Below are 18,362 nucleotides of genomic sequence, written 5' to 3'. Positions count from 1 at the left end.
CTAAATGCCACTCTAGATGTCGAAGGAAAAGGGTGCTGAGGAATAATGTGGGAAGGGACCTGCCACAAATTAGGATTCTAAATTAAATTAATTGAAGTTGCTTCCTGGAACAAGTTTTCAGCCTTTTCCTTCCCTAGCAGCTGTACTGCACCTCATTTTGATTTTTCAAAACAGCCTTTTTCATATTACCAAAACAGAAGCTGGATCTGAAAGGGCCACCGAGGCCCTACTGAGTATAAAGTATTTCTGAGAAACAACTCTGAAGACTTTCATTAAAGACAAGTCTACAACTTCATTTGGTAATTTAGTTCTACTGTTAAAATGAAACATGCTATTTAGGGAATTTTACTAATGTCCAACCAGAGTCTGCTTTCTTGATTTTTAAGCATCTTTAAGTCTCACATGCTGGGGAGCCAAGGAAACCTTGTGGACTTCTTCTTCTACACCACATCCCTTCAGGTGTTTGAGAAATGTTATCTTGTCCTTGTACAATCTTCTCTTTTAAACATACCAAGTCCCCTTAATTGCTCCCTAGAGGATGCCATTCCCAATCCCACAGTGATGCTCAGTGCCTACAGAACAGTTTAATTCAGAGGTTCAGAGTCACTGAATTCAGAGGTTTAATTGCCACTGTCAACCCTCTGAGATAGTCCAAACAGCAAAACCAAAACCATGAGTACTAATACTAGCTTTATTATAAAGTTAAAGTAACAGGATCTTGCAAATCTGAAAACCCTTCTTCCCCCTTCCCGGCTTTTATATTCCACAGAATTAGGGAGGGTTCCTTTTGAGATGCTATCTCCATCCCATTCTTGTTTTGAATTCAAATCATGCTGGCTGGGAAATCCTGAGACTTGAATCCACACATCTAAAAGTGCCAAGCTTGAAAAATCCTGGCTTAGAGTTTTGAAAATAGAAACGACAAGAAAAATATTCTGTCAGTAATAACTACAATTTAAGATACAGGTAGTGCTTGACTTACCACCATTCATTTAGCGACTGTTCAAAGCTATGATGGTGCTGGAAAAAGTGACTTACAATCAGTCTTTGGTCTTAAGACCACTGTAGCATCTCCACAATCATATGACTATGATTTGAGTGCTTGGTAACCAACATGTTTTTACAATAGTTGTAGCATTGCAGGGTCACATCATTGCAATTTGTGGACTTCCTAAGCAGCTTCCAACAAGCAAAGTCAATCGAGAAACTGGATTTGCTTAATAAATTGCACCAAAAAAGATTGTAAAATCTGGTGCAGTCACGTAACCACATTGTTTAGTGATAAAAGTTCCAATCCCAACTGTGGTCATAAGTCAAGGACTACTAGTATCAATATTACTGTCATGGTTCTGACAGATGAATCTCTTCAAAAGAACTTCGAGGCATTGTTTTCCTTAAAGAATCTTTTATTCGAGAAATAAAGTATTGGCACTACGTAATAGAAGCCAAAAACTGAATTCCCCTCCCTTGGCACAAAGTAGCAAGGCACAATTCCCTCCTCCAATTAATAGTCATAAATCACATTCCCCAATTAACTTGAAGCGCGGGCTTTCTCCCCAGCTCTCCAGCCCACCAAATCTCTATCAGCTCTGGACATAATAACCTTGAGTTCCCACGGCTGAGTTATTATTGTTATGACGAGCTGGACTCTCATATACATCCCCGTTCCCAGCATCAACTAACTCTAAAAACAATAGAGGAAAAATGGCTGCATTTCCATCTGTTGTCAAAGCAAGAACATCCGATGTTAGCAGCGTTGACAATTACTACATCCACCATCTTGTCTCTCCCCCCACCACATAGATGCCACTACTTTAAATGCCTAATGGCAGACCATTGCAGGTAACAGAGAAAGTACAGAATGAGTAATGGCAACAGCAAATTTTCTTGTTTTCTCTTAAGGATGAGCAGCTAATGCTTCAACTAGTGTTTATCAACTTTGGTAACTTCAAGATGGGTGGACTTCAATTTCCAGAAGCCCTCAATCAGTGCTGGCTGAGGAACTCTTGGATTGAAGTTCACCCATCTAAAAATTGCCAAGATTGAGAAACACTGAACCTGGCAATAGAAAAGGCTTTGAGGACAATACAAAGCTGCTCCCATCAAGTTCCCTTCGTCCAGTGCACTCGCAGAGGGAGGGTCTTCTCAGGGTGCCGCCGGTAAAAGATTGCCGGCGGATAACACCCAGGGAGAGGGCCTTTTCTGTGGGTGCGCCTACCATCTGGAACCAGCTGCCCGTGGAGCTCAGGACTGCCCCTGACCTACGCTCATTCCGCCGGGACCTGAAGACTTGGCTCTTTGAGCTCTCTGACCCAGGCTGAGAATTTTAACTGGGGTTTTATTTTCAGGGATAATTTAATCTTTTAATTCTCTTTTAACTTTGTATTTTATATTGATATGATTTTAAAATGTCCTGTAAACCGCCCTGAGTGCTTCGGGAAAGGGCGGTATATTTATTTATTTATTTATTTTATTTTAATTCCATTTATATCCCGCCCTTCTCCGAAGACTCAGGGCGGCTTACAAGCTTAGCAGTAGCCTTCATTCTATGTATATGCCTGCTTATTAGGGCTTTCACACACACCCCAAGCGGCATTATTACAAAGTCAGCTTAATTGCCCCCAACAATCTGGGTCCTCATTTTACCTACCTCGGAAGGATGGAAGGCTGAGTCAACCTTGAGCCTGGTGGGATGCGAACCTGCACTAATTGCAGGCAGCTGGTGTTACTTAAGGAGGCATTAGCCCACTGCTCCACCAAGGCTCTAAATCTAAATCTAATAAAATCTAAATCTAAAATCTAAATATTAAAAGTGGGTATGGCTGCAGTGTACTTTTGGTTTTATTTGCATTTTGCTGTTTTTATTGGCGTTTTAATTGTTGTGAGGTTCCTACAAATGTGAGATGTGTAGCTATCCAAATTGAAAAAAGTCAAAATAAAATAACATTCTTCCATTCAGTCACCATCCCATGATCTACAGCGGGAAATTATTCTTGTGGCTTCCTCCAGTCTCAACTAGTGGAGTGCATAGTGAGGCATGCTGGGAGATGTAATGCCCACAACCACTGGCTGCCCAGATGTAGTCTGCCACATGTTGCAGCTTCCATTGACTGTTGTTGAGGCAGAAAAAGCTTGGAAAATGTAATCTGAAAATTGTGTTTTTTTAAGGCTTACCTAAGTGGTGGATAGTAAAAATAAACGAACTTCTTTCAGCAAATAATTTTCTCAGGTGGAGGGAAGTGACTCGAATCTCCTGTAGCTACACATCTGATACCAAAAGAAATACTTCAAAGCAGTTGTTCTAAACAGAAACTTCCTTAATTTGGGGATTTTTTTTTAACCCTTTTGCTTTCAGCCAAACATTCCTGGACAATATTCCTCAGTTACCTAGCTGCAAAGTTTAATTTTCCTTCTTCTGATGGAAAGCCAGCTCAAAAGACAAAAGAACTGGTCCCTGTTGAGTTAATGCTACATTTGAAAACAGAACAGACTGAATTGAACAAGCTGTTGAATCCCCACTGATCTGGATCCATATTGTGGTTTTTCAGTTTCTATTGGATTAAGCCTTTGATCTTAATAAGAAAATAAAGTTGAGGTGAAAGAACAGAAACCCAACAGGATACACACTTATTATAATCATGCAGAACAGGAGGGAGGAAAATAGAAAGGAAAATATTATTGCAGACTTTGTATCCCATTATATATGCATTTGAAAAGGGGCCCATCTCTGAAAATACACACTTGATTATGGCATGGCTGTCCACTTCTTGGTATATCCTTGCTGAATTAGAAATAGTGGGATCAGCAAAAAGATACTACAGTACTAAATTATCTTTGTGGTATAGGATGACTACAGTGATACACAATACCACAGGTTGGCATAAATATATTATATTGGCAGCTTAATCTTTAATCCTTCTTTCTCTGACTGTCCATAATTAGTATCTTTATTGATCCACTGCTTCTCTTCAGAGACTTTTCGATCACTCATTCTAATGCAAAACTAAGTGTGAGGATTGATGAGAAGCAAGACGGCCTTTATGAAATACAGACAGTCCTCAACTTATGGCCACAATTTGCACCAGAATTTCCATTGCTTAGTAAAGTGATTGTTAAGTGAGTTGCACCAGATTTTATGCCTTTTTTCTGCCATAGTTGTTAAGCTGCAATTATTATAACACACGTTCTGTTCTTTCATACTGTACAAGGTGAAACTTGACTTTAGACAGTTTCTGTCTCTCCTATCCACACTACCTTGGACAATTTCTACTTGTCTAAATTGTCCTTGCTGACGATTGTCCAACTCCAACATCAGAAGAATATAAAATGCCCAAGCCACAGTACAGTCATGTGTCCCTTCTCCATTGGTCTTTCCAGGAGCTTCACCCAAAATAAACAGCCAGTAAAAATTCTATACAGTAGAATAGAGTAGAGTAGAGTAGAGTAGAATAGAGTAGAGTAGAGTAGAGTAGAGTAGAATAGAATAGAATAGAATAGAATAGAATAGAATAGAATAGAGAATAGAATAGAATAGAATAGAATAGAATAGAATAGAATAGAATAGAATAGAATAGAATAGAATAGAATAGAATAGAATAGAATAGAATAGAATAGAATAAGAGAGTTGGAAGGGAACTTTGAGGTATTCTAGTCCAACTCTCTGCTCAGGCAGAAAACCCTATACCATTTCAGAAAAATAGTTGTCTAATCTCTTCTTAAAAACTTCCAGTGTTGGAGCATTCACAACTACTGGAGGCAGGTTGTTCCACTGATTAATTGTTCTCCTTAGTCCTAGATTGTTTCTCTCCTTGATTAGTTTCCATCCATTGCTTCTTGTCCTGCCTTCAGGTGCTTTGTAGAATAGATTGACCCCTCCCTTCTTTGTGGCAACTCCTGAGATATTGGAAGGCTGCTATCATGTCCCCACTCGTCCTTCTCTTCATTAAACTAGGCATACCCAATTCTAGCAACCGTTCCTTATATGTTTTAGCTTCCAGTCCCCTAATCATCTTTGTTGATCTTCTCTGTACTCTTTCTAGAGTCTCAACATCTTTTTATATCATGGTGACCAAGAGTGGCCCTACCAAGGCATTTTAAAATGGTATAGTGTTGTTAAGTGAATCATGCAGTTGTTAAGTGAATCCAGCTTTTCCCATTGACTTTGCTTGTTAGACGCCAACTGGGAAGGTCACAAATGACAATCACATAATGCCAGGATGCTGTAACTGTCATAAATATATCTTGGTTGCCAAACACTTGAATTTTGATCACATGACGGGGATGCTGCAAAGGTTCTAAGTGTGAGGACCTGTTGTAAATTATTTTTTCAGTGTCACTGTAACTTCAAAAGGTTGCTAAACAAATGGTCGTTAGTTAGGGATTGTTTGTAGATGGAAGTAGCAGCATTCTTGGGAGAACCCCTCCCCAAACAAAACAAAAATGCAAAAGAATCTTTTTTTTTATCTTTAAAGGAAATACGAAATGCTTCCTCAAACAGCTGAATGAGGATGGAGCATGCTTCTTTATGCAACATGCCAAATGCCCATTACTTTAAGGCAAGATTACACATTTTTTGTGCACAATTGTAGCTCACCAAGTTTGTGTTGCTTTGTTTTAATTTGATACCCATATTGTCTAACTTTTTGGGAGGAGGGAATAATTAAGATAATAGATCTGTTGGCAATTCACCAGCCTTAAGAAAATCCAGGTGTGTAACATTCAACCTAAAACACTAGAAAAAGTCCTGAAAGTTGTTTTTGTCCAGGGAGGGTACTACAAGGCAAATGTAACTCCTCTGCCACTGCTCAAAAATAAAATAGAAGTCTTTATTTCTTTCTTCCGTTCCTGCTTTTACCATGTAAATTACATCTAAGGGATTTCTTTTCATAAAATATCTTGCAAATTCCATTAGAGATATGCAAATTATTTAGGCTAATAAAAAGCAGGCAATTGTGAAATTAAACATAGACACAAAATGTCCTTTGGCTCATTTTTCATAGGGCTCCTTCACAAGCAGATCATGATAAGAAAAAAAATCACCTGAGATTTCCATACAATTCATGACGAAGCTCCCCAGCTTTCTCTGAGTTGAGCTTGACTCCTGGCCTCTACGTGGATGTGTAGTTTTCTTGACAACAGTATGGCAGTAGTTTACTACTGCCTTTTCTCCAGGACATTTTTTCAATTAAATCTACTGCACTGGGTTTCTTAAGTGATATTCCAGCTAAGAACCAGTCACATCTGATTTTGCTTTGCTTGCTGGAATCAGCCAAATACAACTAAGTGTTGCAATCTAACTGGTGCATCTTGTATTCCTAACATGACATCCCTTTCCACATTCCCTGGTTCCATGCCATGTTTAAACAACTTGAAGTATATTGTGGAGGATAAATAATATTCTCCTGGCATGCATGATGCTAAATTGCATGGAAGATAGCGCAGGCAAGCTGAAGCTGCCAGATAACTGTGGAAGAGAAGGCAACAGACCACAAACGAAACGTCTTTTTTGTGGTGTGAAGGGATTCAATATATGGGTATAATAACGGACCACGTGAGCAGTGGTGGCGCAGTGATTAGAATGCACAATTGTAGGCTGACTCTCCCCACTGCCAGCAGTTCAATTCTCACCGGCTCAAGGTTGACTCAACCTTCCATCCTTCCGAGGTCAGTAATATAAGGACCCAGATTGTTGGGGGAAAATATGCTGACTCTGTAAACCATTTAGACATGGGCTGTAAAGCACTACGAAGCAGTATATAAGTCTAACTGCTATTCCTATATATCAGAAAGTTGTAGTTCAGACCAAAAGTCGGGCTTGGAGTCTCTTGAGAATCATAGAGTTGTAAGGACCTGCGAGATCACCAATGCTCTGCAAACTATAGGATTCATTATACCATCCCCAACAGATGACTATCTTGAGAAGAGCAGAATGCAGAGGCACTGAGTCAGCCCACAGTAAGGTCACCTCATGTTGTTTTCAAATCTTGTATCAGATCATGTTATAATTTACATTATTTTTCTAAGTCTTCTGTATCATTTAACAGGGTACATAATCTGTGACTATGAGGGCTTTGGGGCTCTTCTGCACTCTTCTGGCAAGGAGCCCCATGATCACTACAGCTGTATGTGCCAGTAAAAGGTACTTTGTTGCATCTTTGTCTAAACACTTTCATTTCTTATTTAAGCAGGCATTTTGCCCACAACATTACATAACTAAAATTATACAGCGCATGCAATTTTATCTTTTCCTGGCCTCCATTTCTACTTTTCCCTCTGTCATCCGCTTGTCACTAAGTAAGAACTGCTTATAAGATCTATGTGTGTATTTATGCAGGTAACAGAATTTCCCACTGCTATTATGAGACATATGAAATGTTAAAACAAAAATATGGAGGTGCATACTTTCTATAACCTGCAGCCCATAGATATTTTCAGGATATGTTACATATCCTGAATTTAATCTAAATAAGATTTTGGTTATTTACATGCAAGTTTGTTCAGCAAATCCAATTAAAGCAAGGATTCTCCATTTTATATATATATATATCACGGACTCCTTTGAGAATTTGGTGAAACCTATAGCCTCTTCTAAGAAAAATGTTTTTAAAATTAAATGCATAAAATACATGCATATAGATTGTTTTATATCTGTAGAGGAAACTAATCATATTCAAACACAGTTACCACATTATTCAAAAATGACACATACATTGATAGCTGTGCTGTCTTTTATTAATCAATAAAAAGATAATACCTTATAAAGATATGTGAGATTTAAGAACATTTTTGAAGTCTAGCAGCCATATATTAAATTGTTGCCAATACACGTTTGAACAAGAATCTAAATTTCAGCTACCAGTGGAAACAAAACTGATTTTTTCCCATCCAAGTTCAAAGACCAACCCCCTTGTAATATATTCATATTAAGAACTTCTGAAAGGGATAAATGGATAAAGCTGAGAGCCTGTTTGGTGTAGTGCAGGGGTAGACAACCTTGGCTCTTTTATGACTCATGGACTTCAACTCCCAGAATTCCCGAGCCAGCATAGGTTTACAGATGTTATATTGAGGGGAGGCTCCATTCCCAAAATTAGTGAATGAGGCAATAAATTTCCAGTTATGTATTTAGAAGAGGCTATAGGTTTCACCAAATTCTCAAAGGAGCAATCTTGCATGTAAATAACCAAAATCTCTCAGGAATTCTGGGAGTTGAAGTCCATGAGTCATAAAAGAGCCAAGGTTGCCTACCCCTGGTCTAGTGGTTAAGTCACCAGGCTAGAAAGTGGGAGATTGTGAGTTCAAGTCCCACCTTAAGAATGAAAGTCAGCTGGGTTACTTTGGGCCAGTCACTTAACCTCAGCCCAACCCATCTCACAAGATTGTTGCTGTGGGGAAAATAGTAGAAGGAAGAAGAGATGTTTGCCACCTTGGGTTATTTGTAAAAATAATCAAGTCGGGATACAAATAAATAAAAGTTTACATTCACCCCAGCCATAGAAATCTGTACAAATGGGACTGAGCTAGAGAACCATGATCTGACTTGATATCTGGCAATTTTCTGGGCTGGTATGATATTTCACACACACACACACACACACACACACCAAGCCAACTAGAAAACTCAAGCTTTTTCTGTGAGATTAGCAACCTGTCTCCTGGAGAGGATTGAACCAGGTCAGCATCCATATTTCTACTCATGTACTATGAGTTGAACATTTAGTTACTAGGAAATCATTTGTTAGTTTTTAAAACTTAGTTTTTGGCTAAAGCTTTTATATCATTTTAATGTTTGATCTATTAACTGCCTAGAGGCACACAAGTGAGATGGGTGATATAGAAATTTGATAAATAAATAAAACAAATCTCAATTGAGGTAAACATACTTACAAAGGAAACAAAAGCAGCCAAGAGAAGGATGCGTACTAGGAGATCTTCAAACTGCTCCAATATTAGTTCCAGAAGTGATTTTCCTACAAAGTTAATTTAAATCTCATGTTAGAATAATTAAAAAATCAGCAGAAAATAAGTAAAAATCAAAAACATGGGGTTATAACCTCAAACTGCGAGGTGGGAAGTTCAAAAGTGTTGTTAGAAAGTATTACTTCGCAAAGAGAATAGTGGAAATTAGGAACAAACTTCAGCTGGTGAGAGGAGATGTGTTTAAACATGTCATTCGACAAAAATAAAAAATGAAGATTAATAAAATTTAAAAATAATAATTAAAAAAATAAATTAGAAATTAAAAACAAACTCAAAGTGCAGACTCAATGGAACATTCGGTTTTTTCTGCCATTTCTATAGATGAAACCAATTCTATCAGAAGGGAAAAAATTGCAAACTTCTGTATGCTTTTACCTTCTTCTGACAATAGGAGATTTATAATTGATCTTTTTTTAAAAAAAATCCCATTTATATCCCGCCCTTCTCCGAAGACTCAGGGCGGCTTACAAGCTTAGCAGTAGCCTTCATTCTATGTATATGCCTGCTTGTTAGGGCTTTCACACCCCTCCCAAGCGGCATTATTACAAAGTCAGCTTAATTGCCCCCAACAATCTGGGTCCTCATTTTACCTACCTCGGAAGGATGGAAGGCTGAGTCAACCTTGAGCCTGGTGGGACGCGAACCTGCACTATTTGCAGGCAGCTGGTGTTACTTAAGGAGGCATTAGCCCACTGCTCCACCAAGGCTTCAAAAGCAAGGAATTGTTCTTGGATGGCATTTTTAAATATATATAAACCAACATGAACATCAATAAAAATCCAGGCATAGCAAAAATGTAACATGTCAGGGAAAAATCTAGAATCACTAATTTACTAATTAGAATCACTAATACTAGTTGTCTAGTTTTTTAAAGTAGAGAATACAATGGAGGAATACAAAGAATGGGACATTTGGACACACAGTGTCCAGACTATAGTAGACCCTTTTGTCACAACTTGGGCACATAAGTGCAAGAACTACTGGAATTCTATGGTAAACATGCGCGCCATATAAAGATATAATTCATGATAAACATAATACTGATAAAGGAGAATATTTGTAGCTCAGGGTTGAAATGAGGAGTTCTTGATGCTCTCTGAGCTTGGTTGTTTTCTTGCAGACGTTTCATTATCCAAACTAAGTAACATCACCAGTCTACTGATGATGTTACCTAGTTTGGGTAATGAAACGTATGCAAGAAAACAACCAAGCTCAGAGAGCACCAAGGACCCATCAAGGTAAACATGATCAACCTCTTGGACTGATTACATGAAGCATTTCCCATCTAGATCACACCAGTGGGTATCTTAAATATTATCACTTTCTTCATCCCATGAGTGGCCCAAAAGCAATATACCTACAACATACTTGCAAAGTACGGTAGATTATTTAAAAGAGAACAGTGATCCCAAGATCAGTCCAAAGAACTTCATGGATGACCTGTGATTTGAACTCAACTTTCTCTTCTTTGTCTCCCACATAGTCCATGGGTCCTCCCCTTCTTATTAAAATATGATGTGACTGTAAGCCACCTAGAGTTGCTTCAGCAAGGGGGGGGGGAGACATAGAAGTTAAATAAATAAAGAGATAATCAAATGATCGCTAATAGGAATCAAACTTACCTTCTTCAGCTGGAAGTTCTACAGGTTTCCAGTGGGGGATCCACAAAGCGCAGCCAATGGGAAGGAGGGAAAAAGAATAAAACATTGTTGATTTGCAGAGATATGGACTTTACCTAGTCTTTCAGAAGCTCCACTTTTTCTTCTCCCAATAATCAACGATTTTGCAAGTGCTAAAATTGAGAAAAAAAACAACCCAATTTTTCCCCTATTCCCCAGAGCTGCCTTGGAGTGAGATGAGCAGCAAACAAATTTAATAAATAAACAAACAAACAAATAAATAAATTCGCCCAATTCACTCTAGTGTCACCAGATACTGACAAATGGATCTGACAATTTCAAAACGTGTACACGTAGTCCCTGACATGATCACAATTAAGCCCCAAATTTCTACTGTTAAGTGAGACATTTCTTAAGTGCCTTTGGCCCCATTTTACAACCTTTCTTGCCACAGTTGTTAAGTGAACCACTATAGTTGATAGTAACCCGGTTGTTAAGTGAATCTGACTTTCCCATTGCCTTTGCTTGTCAGAAGGTCTCAAAAGGTGATCACATGGGACACAGCAATATGAAACAGTTGCCAAGCATCTGAATTTTGATGATCATGGGGCTGCTGCAAAGGTCATAACTGTGAAAAACAGTCATGTCACATTTTTCAGTGCCATTGTAACTCTAAAGGGTCACTAAACAAACTGTTGTAAGTCAAGGTTTACCTGTAATGATATGCCATCCAATGCCCATAAACCAATGCTGTACCATCACTATTCCATACAAATAAAAGACAAATTATACTATGAAATTGGCCTCCACATAGGCTTTTCAGCATAATTTTTCAGCATAGCATAGATTAGAAAAACTCAAAGAAGTAGTGCAAGAAGAGAAGACTTGGAGAGACCTGGCCCCTAGAGTCGGCAAGAGTCAGACACGACTGAATGGATAACAAGTGTCATGATCACACGCTTTTCAAAATGCCATCTTTGATGTCCAAGAACCCTGGATGTATGATAAGAAGCTGGTTGGAGGCCAGAAAGAATTTTTCTGTTTCCCATCAAGTGAATTACAAGCAGGTTTGGATCAATAAATCATCCCACATGAGTGGTTACTATAATCCCTAAGCCCTTCTTCTTTTTGGCATCTACCGAAAATGTTACAAAAGATTATCAAAACTTTATAATTCTAATCTAACCCATCTAATCCAACAACTGCAAACAGAGTTGAAATAACTGTGACATGGACAACTTTTCAACTGGATTTTCTCAAGCTTATTTTCCCCTTCTTGAAAACCATAAGAGAATTCATAAATAAACTAATGAAAGCCTTCATTCTATAGTTTTGTGTTTATTGGCAAGAGCAAAGATTACATCTGGCTGTCTTGAAATATAATAGGATCGTTTTGAAAGCATTGTGTTTTTAGTTACCGGTATTTCAAATTTCAACATCCTTCTACCCTTGTAGGAATTTTCCATATCATTTTGGACAGGTAAGGGTGTCAGGGATCTACTTGTCCCAATCAAGCTGGCTTTTTGTAAGTATCTGTCCTATGTTATTGCTTTTACTGTAAATGCTTTTTATTGTTTTGGAATTGTAAACTGCCCAGAGAATTTGATCGAGTTGGATGGTTAAGAAATTGAAATGAATGAATGAATGAATGAATGAATGAACAGACAGAACAATGATGGCCTACAAAATATTTCTTCTCCCATTTTTTAATCCTCATAGTAGCCTTATGAATTAGTGACTTAACCTAGTTTTTTTAAAGAAATATTATTTGTTAAGTCATAAACTGGGGGGTTTCATTGAACCCTAAGCCATACACATTGGATTACATGCTTAGTATTATTATTATTTAGAGTATGATGAGAATGTGACAGAAGAGAAGTAAACATATGTATACACGCCACATGTTACATGCTGTAACAGTTGGATAGACACATCATACTGAGCTAAAATTAAACAACACCATATCATGTCTTAGCACAATGGATGAATCCACACACATCTAAATTTAGCCAGTGAGTTTGATGGCTGAGGTGCAGTTTGAACCTAGAACCCTCTTATCTGTCCTGGTCTCCCACTGTTAACTAAAATACCATGCCAACAACACAAGTCTTAGTGATTTAAATACATCATAATTATGCATGAGTTTTATCTGAGATAAAACACAAAATCTTAAATATGACATTTGGGGGGAAGGGAGAGGGGAATTGACATTTTAAATACAGTGTTTTGAGCTTTTTTTCCAAGAAAACCTTTAGATTGCTACAGAAACAGAAGAGAATAGATAAGAATGCTCAAAAGCATTATGGGATGATACTCATCAGATTCACCCACTCTCATGTGCCTCTTAGGTGACAGTAAATATTTCATGCAGATCGTTGAAAAAATATAATTTCAACGGAGGGGGGAGGAATTAAAAACTCTGGGTTCTACAAATCTGCTCATTTGCACATTTAAAACATTCACATACACGTGAACACCCCCTACACACACACACACACACACACACACACACACACACTTTGATTAACATTCAGTAAATGAATTCACTACTCATAGCAGGCCCCCAAGTGACTCACAACTGCAGAGAAACTACAGAATAAAGCATTTCACTGCAGTTAGGGAGCAATTTGGTTTTCTGCAGAGGAAGTGAGAGCACCACGGCTGATAACCCATGGGACACTTGGCAGGTACTGACTCTGTAGCTCTAAGTTAGGTTACTCAGTAAGGACCCTTTTAGGCAAGCTCAGAACTAGAGTCCTTTGCCTAGTCTTTACTTTTCATTCGCATTGGAAGAGACACCACCACCCCCATTCTCTCTAGTCACATAGATGTGAGAAGTCTGATATTCATCCAAGTCATGGTTGTTCCAAAGGTGTTTTCCAAAGGGCAGCTGAACTTTCTTGAAAGTAGAGAGCTAATGACTGACCCTCAGAGTGCTAATGACCAGATGACTGCAAAGAATATAAATTCTTCCATTCCCCACATTCAGTTAGAACTGAAGCAGCCTCTTGGATGAGAAGCAAAACATTTTCAAGGAAAAAACCAAGGAAGTCCAGTTGCCTTTTGGAAAAGCACCTTTGGGATAGGTGTGAGATGATGATGGGGAGGATGTCCATTTTGCTCCCAAAGTGTTAGGACAGGCAAGCTTCAATCTCACTGGACAAGCCTGATTTGTGCAAGAGAGAAACAAACAGATTCTCACTTCTACTGAAATATTAATTTTCTCTTGCTGGCAAAACAAAAAACAAAAAAACCAGCAGAGGTTAGAAGGAATAAAAACTTTCAACCACAGGAGAAATATCTACCTCACTCACACAGAGCCAGAAAATTGAGCTCTCTCTAGTGCAGCTCGACTGCCTCAATTGGTATTCCTTCTATACAGGAGTTTAAAACTGAGGGAATACAGGCAACGGAGGGATGGAAACTCAGATATCGTCCATAAGGAGAAACAAGAGAGAAAGGCTTGGATTAGGAAAGCATCAGACAACAAGACTTGCAGAATAGGGAAGCATTTTAAGGGGACAGCAGTGTTAGTCTAGGGCAGTTCTTCTCAACCTTAGCAACTTTAAGACGTTTGGACTTCAACTCCCAGAAATCACTTAAATATGAGCCAGCAGTGTGCTGCAGCTGCCAAAAAAGCCAACACAGTGCTGGGCTGCATTAACAGAGGGATAGAATCAAGATCATGTGAAGTACTAATACCACTTTACAATGCCTTGGTAAGGCCGCACTTGGAATACTGCATCCAGTTTTGGTCACCACGATGTAAAAAAGATGTTGAGACTCTAGAAAGAGTACAGAGAAGAGCAACAAAGATGATTAGGAGACTGGAGGCTAAAACATATAAGGAACGGTTGCTGGATTTGGGTATGTCTAGTTTAATGAAGAAAAGGATGAGGGATGACATGATAGCAGTGTTCTAATATCTCAGGGGTTGCCACAAAGAAGAGGGAGTCAAGCTATTCTCCAAAGCACCTGAAGGCAGGACAAGAAGCAATGGATGAAAACTAATCAAGGAGAGAAGCAACCTAGAACTAAGGAGAAACTTCCTGACAGTTAGAACAACTAACCAGTGGAACAACCTGCCTCCAGAAGCTGTGAATGCTCCAACACTAGAAGTCTTTAAGAAGAGATTGGACAGCCATTTGTCTGAAATGGTATAGGGTTTCCTGCCTGACCAGGGGGTTCGACTAGATGACCTCCAAGATCCCTTCCTACATCATCATCATCATCACCATTATTATCATCATTATTATTATTATTATTATTATTATTATTATTATTATTATTATTATTATTATTATTATTATTATTTCTCCAGCCAGCAAAGCGGGTGGGTTCAGTTACAGTGACACTTAGTACACCATTGAATGAATGAACCTTTATTGTCAAAGTACAACCATGTATACATTGAGATTGGCTGAGCCTCCCTCCGTGTCCCCCCCACAACTCACAGTGAGAACAAACCCTCCATCTTCTTACACCATGTAAACTAATTGCACAACACACCGGCCTCGCAAGTCAGTCACACATAAAATTATAAAATTATTTCCCGTTCAAGAGCCTAACAGCCCATGGAAGGTTAAGGATAGATCGTCATGGAGAAACTGTATCTGTGTGGTTGCTAGGAGTCAAAAATGACTTGATGGCACATAATCAACTGAACTGTGATGTTATTGTTGGCAGCTGTCCTAAGTGCTCCTAGGGTGAGGCTGAAATGCGAGCAAAATAAATAGAACGTATAAGACTGCATAAGTGGTAGGGCTCAGGGTAGGAAATCCCCAACAGACAAAAAAACACCGTTTATATCTCTGGGATCACATGTCTTTAACTGTATATGTCACATCAGCAAAGGCCTTTTCCGCCCATTCACAAGCAGGAGGAAGAGGATCTCAGTCACAATTTAAATACTTCTTATTAAGAAAATCAATTTCAAACAGTTTAGGTTGCAATGCTGTAGTCTCTTGGAAACTGATGAGTTGGGGAAAAAAAATAAGCTTGATTTCATAGGCTCTTTAATTACCAGAAAAGCCATGTTTAGATAGAATCAAGCTCACTTGAAGTGTTAATATCACTTTATAATGCCTTGGTAAAACCTCACTTGAAATATTGCATCCAGTTTTGGTCGCTACCATATAAAAAAGATCTTGAGACTCTAGAAAGAGTGCAGAGAAGAACAATAAGGAACTGGTGGCTAAAACATATGAAGAAAGTTGCAGAAATTGGGTAGGTTTAGTTTAGTGAAAAGAAGGGCTAGCGTGACATGATGGCAGTGTTCCAATATTTGAGGGGCTGCCACAAAGAAGGGGGGGGGGTAAACTATTTTTCAAAGCACCAGAAGGCAAGACAAGAAGCAATGGATGGAAACTAATCAAGGAGAGAACCAACTTGTCCTCGACTTGCAACCATTCATTTAGCAACCAATTCATTTAACGACAATATGATTCACTCATTGTGAACCATGGCAAAAAAGGGTATAAAGTCAGGTGTGTCTTCCTTAACAACTGCCTGGAAACTCTGGCCCCAATTGTAGTCATACCTTGAGGATTACCTGTAGTGACTTGGTTCCTGGGCCTTTGTGGATGGGGGCATACAAGGGAAGACAAAGCATGCTTTGTTGTGTTGCAATGCAAATTCTGCCTCTTTTGTACTTGCATTGTGATGTTGCATGGAAGTTTGTAAGGGGCTTGTGTGTTTGACTATTTTGTTGGATTATGTGCTTAGCTATAAAGTAGAAGTCCTCAATTTTTTATTGACTAAGAACCCTACTAGGTTTACAGATGTTATATTGAGGGGAGGCTCCATTCCCAAAATTAGTGAATGAGGCAATAAATTTCCAGTTATGTATTTATTACATTTCCTCTTTTGTTATGTTGTCAGTTACAATTTTGTGTGTGTGTGTATGCAGGCTTGCATGCAGTTTTGGCAGGCTCTAATTTGGGCTCAACTACCATAAACATGGCTTACAAACCACAGTGAACTCACTTTGTTTGCTTAGCATGATAAATGAACCCAGGAAAAGGTCAATGCTTTCCAAATTAAACCAACATTGCTTAATCAATTGGAAATACGCAAATTTTTCATTAAAAAATTTTGGATCAGAATTCAATAAATGTTATTTTAACTTTGAATGAATATGGTAAAAATCTGCCAGAGCTGTGCATAGGTCAAGTCTGTCGGAGATTAATCTGGAAAAAAAAGATCACCAGGGAAACTTGACGTCCAAGTACATCTGTTATTTGACTAGCACTGACATTTCAGCTATTGCCAATTCAAACATCCTTTTGCAAAGGGAAACCTCACACTGGCATCCCTTACAAACAACATACAGCAGGCAGGTGACAGAGAAGTTGATAAATATGGGCAGGGATGTTGATCCTTCAAAACTCGCTCTTAGTAAATCAAACAGAACAATTACCTACAGTATGAATAGTGAATATTAAAAACATTTGTCTATAGAACTAATCTATAAGCATAAGGAAGTAATCTATAAGAACAGGAACTGCGGCTTGCCCACAGGACATTTTGTTGACTCAACAGCACCAGTACACAGATATCTCCAGACTGATCTTTGCAGTCATAGGGACTTGAATATTTAATATCAGTGAAAGTTGCTTTTTGGAATGGAAACTATAATGCTCAGCTCAGAACTTCCTTAGGTTGTGGAACCATTTGATGCAGTATTTCAAAAACAAACTTTTCAGGGGGGAAAAATAACACCTGTATTCACATCATACAGCTAACCAGGAGGGTCAAAAACCTAGCAGCTACATTTCTGAAACTTCTAAATATCGATTAGTTTATTGTGGCTTATTCTGTTGGGAAAATTCAACCCATTTTTTGAGTTGATAATATTACTATATGAATCAAGAAAAATGTGTTAATTCAGTAATCTGACAAAAGTGTACCATTGTACATGGAACTGGTGAATAGAAATTGAATGCCTAATCCTTTCCTTTTTTTTAATATGCAGACTCATAATTGGTTTTGCCCCATAGATTTTGCATTGAAGGACAAAGATCTCTGGTGCTGAAAATTAGCAGGAGGAGCAAATCCTTTTCCCAGCAGCTGCCAAGAACCCATGAATATTTCTTTGAATCAGGAAAAAAGAGCTTCAAAAGCAACGCAGTGTAGCGTCAATATGTAATGATGTCTTCAATCCTGTGTTATCAATCAAACAGAACTTTGGGTGGGTTTTCTCTTCCAATGCTGTATGATTTAAGAGACACAAAGTACAGAAATAAGTACTGTGGCATTCTTGGTGCTCTTTAAGTTGTTTGCTTGCCGATATTTCATTACCCAACCAGGTGCATTCCATTTAAAAGAGACAAACAAACAAAAGCCTCTTCCGGGTGAGGTTCAAGGTGCTGGTATTGACCTACAAAGCCCTACATGGCATGGGTCTGGAATACCTTGGGGAGCACCTGCGGCCGGCATCAACTTCCCTCCGCCCAATACGCTCCCACAGAGAGGGTCTCCTCAGGGTGCCTCCGGTCAAAGAATGCCGACTGGTGGCCCCCAGGGGGAGGGCGTTCTCTGTGGGCGCGCCGGATTTATGGAACCATCTTTCGGTTGAGCTCCGGATGGCGCCTGACCTTCGCTCCTTCCGGGGCGATCTAAAGACGTATCTTTTTGAACAAGCTGGCCTGGCCTGATGGGAGGGGGTTGGGTTTTTATTACTTTTAAATGCGTTTTAATCTATCTAAGAGTTCTGGGCACTTGTTTAATCTTTTTTTAATTTTTGTATTCTGTTTTTTAACATGT

At 38.8% G+C, this 18,362-nt stretch overlaps 1 protein-coding gene across 6 annotated transcripts in view; it reads right to left on the bottom strand.

Moving 5' to 3' along the window:
- Positions 1–18,362, bottom strand: part of ATP2A3 (ATPase sarcoplasmic/endoplasmic reticulum Ca2+ transporting 3) — a 153,295-nt gene that overhangs the window by 70,709 nt on the left and 64,224 nt on the right. For 5 of the 6 annotated variants that reach the window (XR_014024653.1, XR_014024654.1, XM_081314138.1 and 2 more), the window contains exons 2-3: positions 10,602–10,619; positions 8,887–8,969 (exon numbers count right to left, since the gene is read on the bottom strand). Coding sequence is in view for 3 of the 6 variants with exons in the window: in XM_081314138.1 (XP_081170264.1) it covers positions 8,887–8,969; positions 10,602–10,619 (101 nt within the window). In the remaining 3 variants the exon portion in view is untranslated. Of the gene's footprint in view, positions 1–3,174; positions 3,261–8,886; positions 8,970–10,601; positions 10,620–18,362 lie in introns of those variants that run through there. The other variant, XM_081314140.1, reaches the window with a different exon arrangement.

This window comes from Vipera berus (assembly GCF_964194415.1).
Source record: "Vipera berus genome assembly, chromosome: 1".
Lineage (NCBI taxonomy): Eukaryota > Metazoa > Chordata > Lepidosauria > Squamata > Viperidae > Vipera > Vipera berus.
This window is presented reverse-complemented; position numbering and strand designations above follow the sequence as displayed.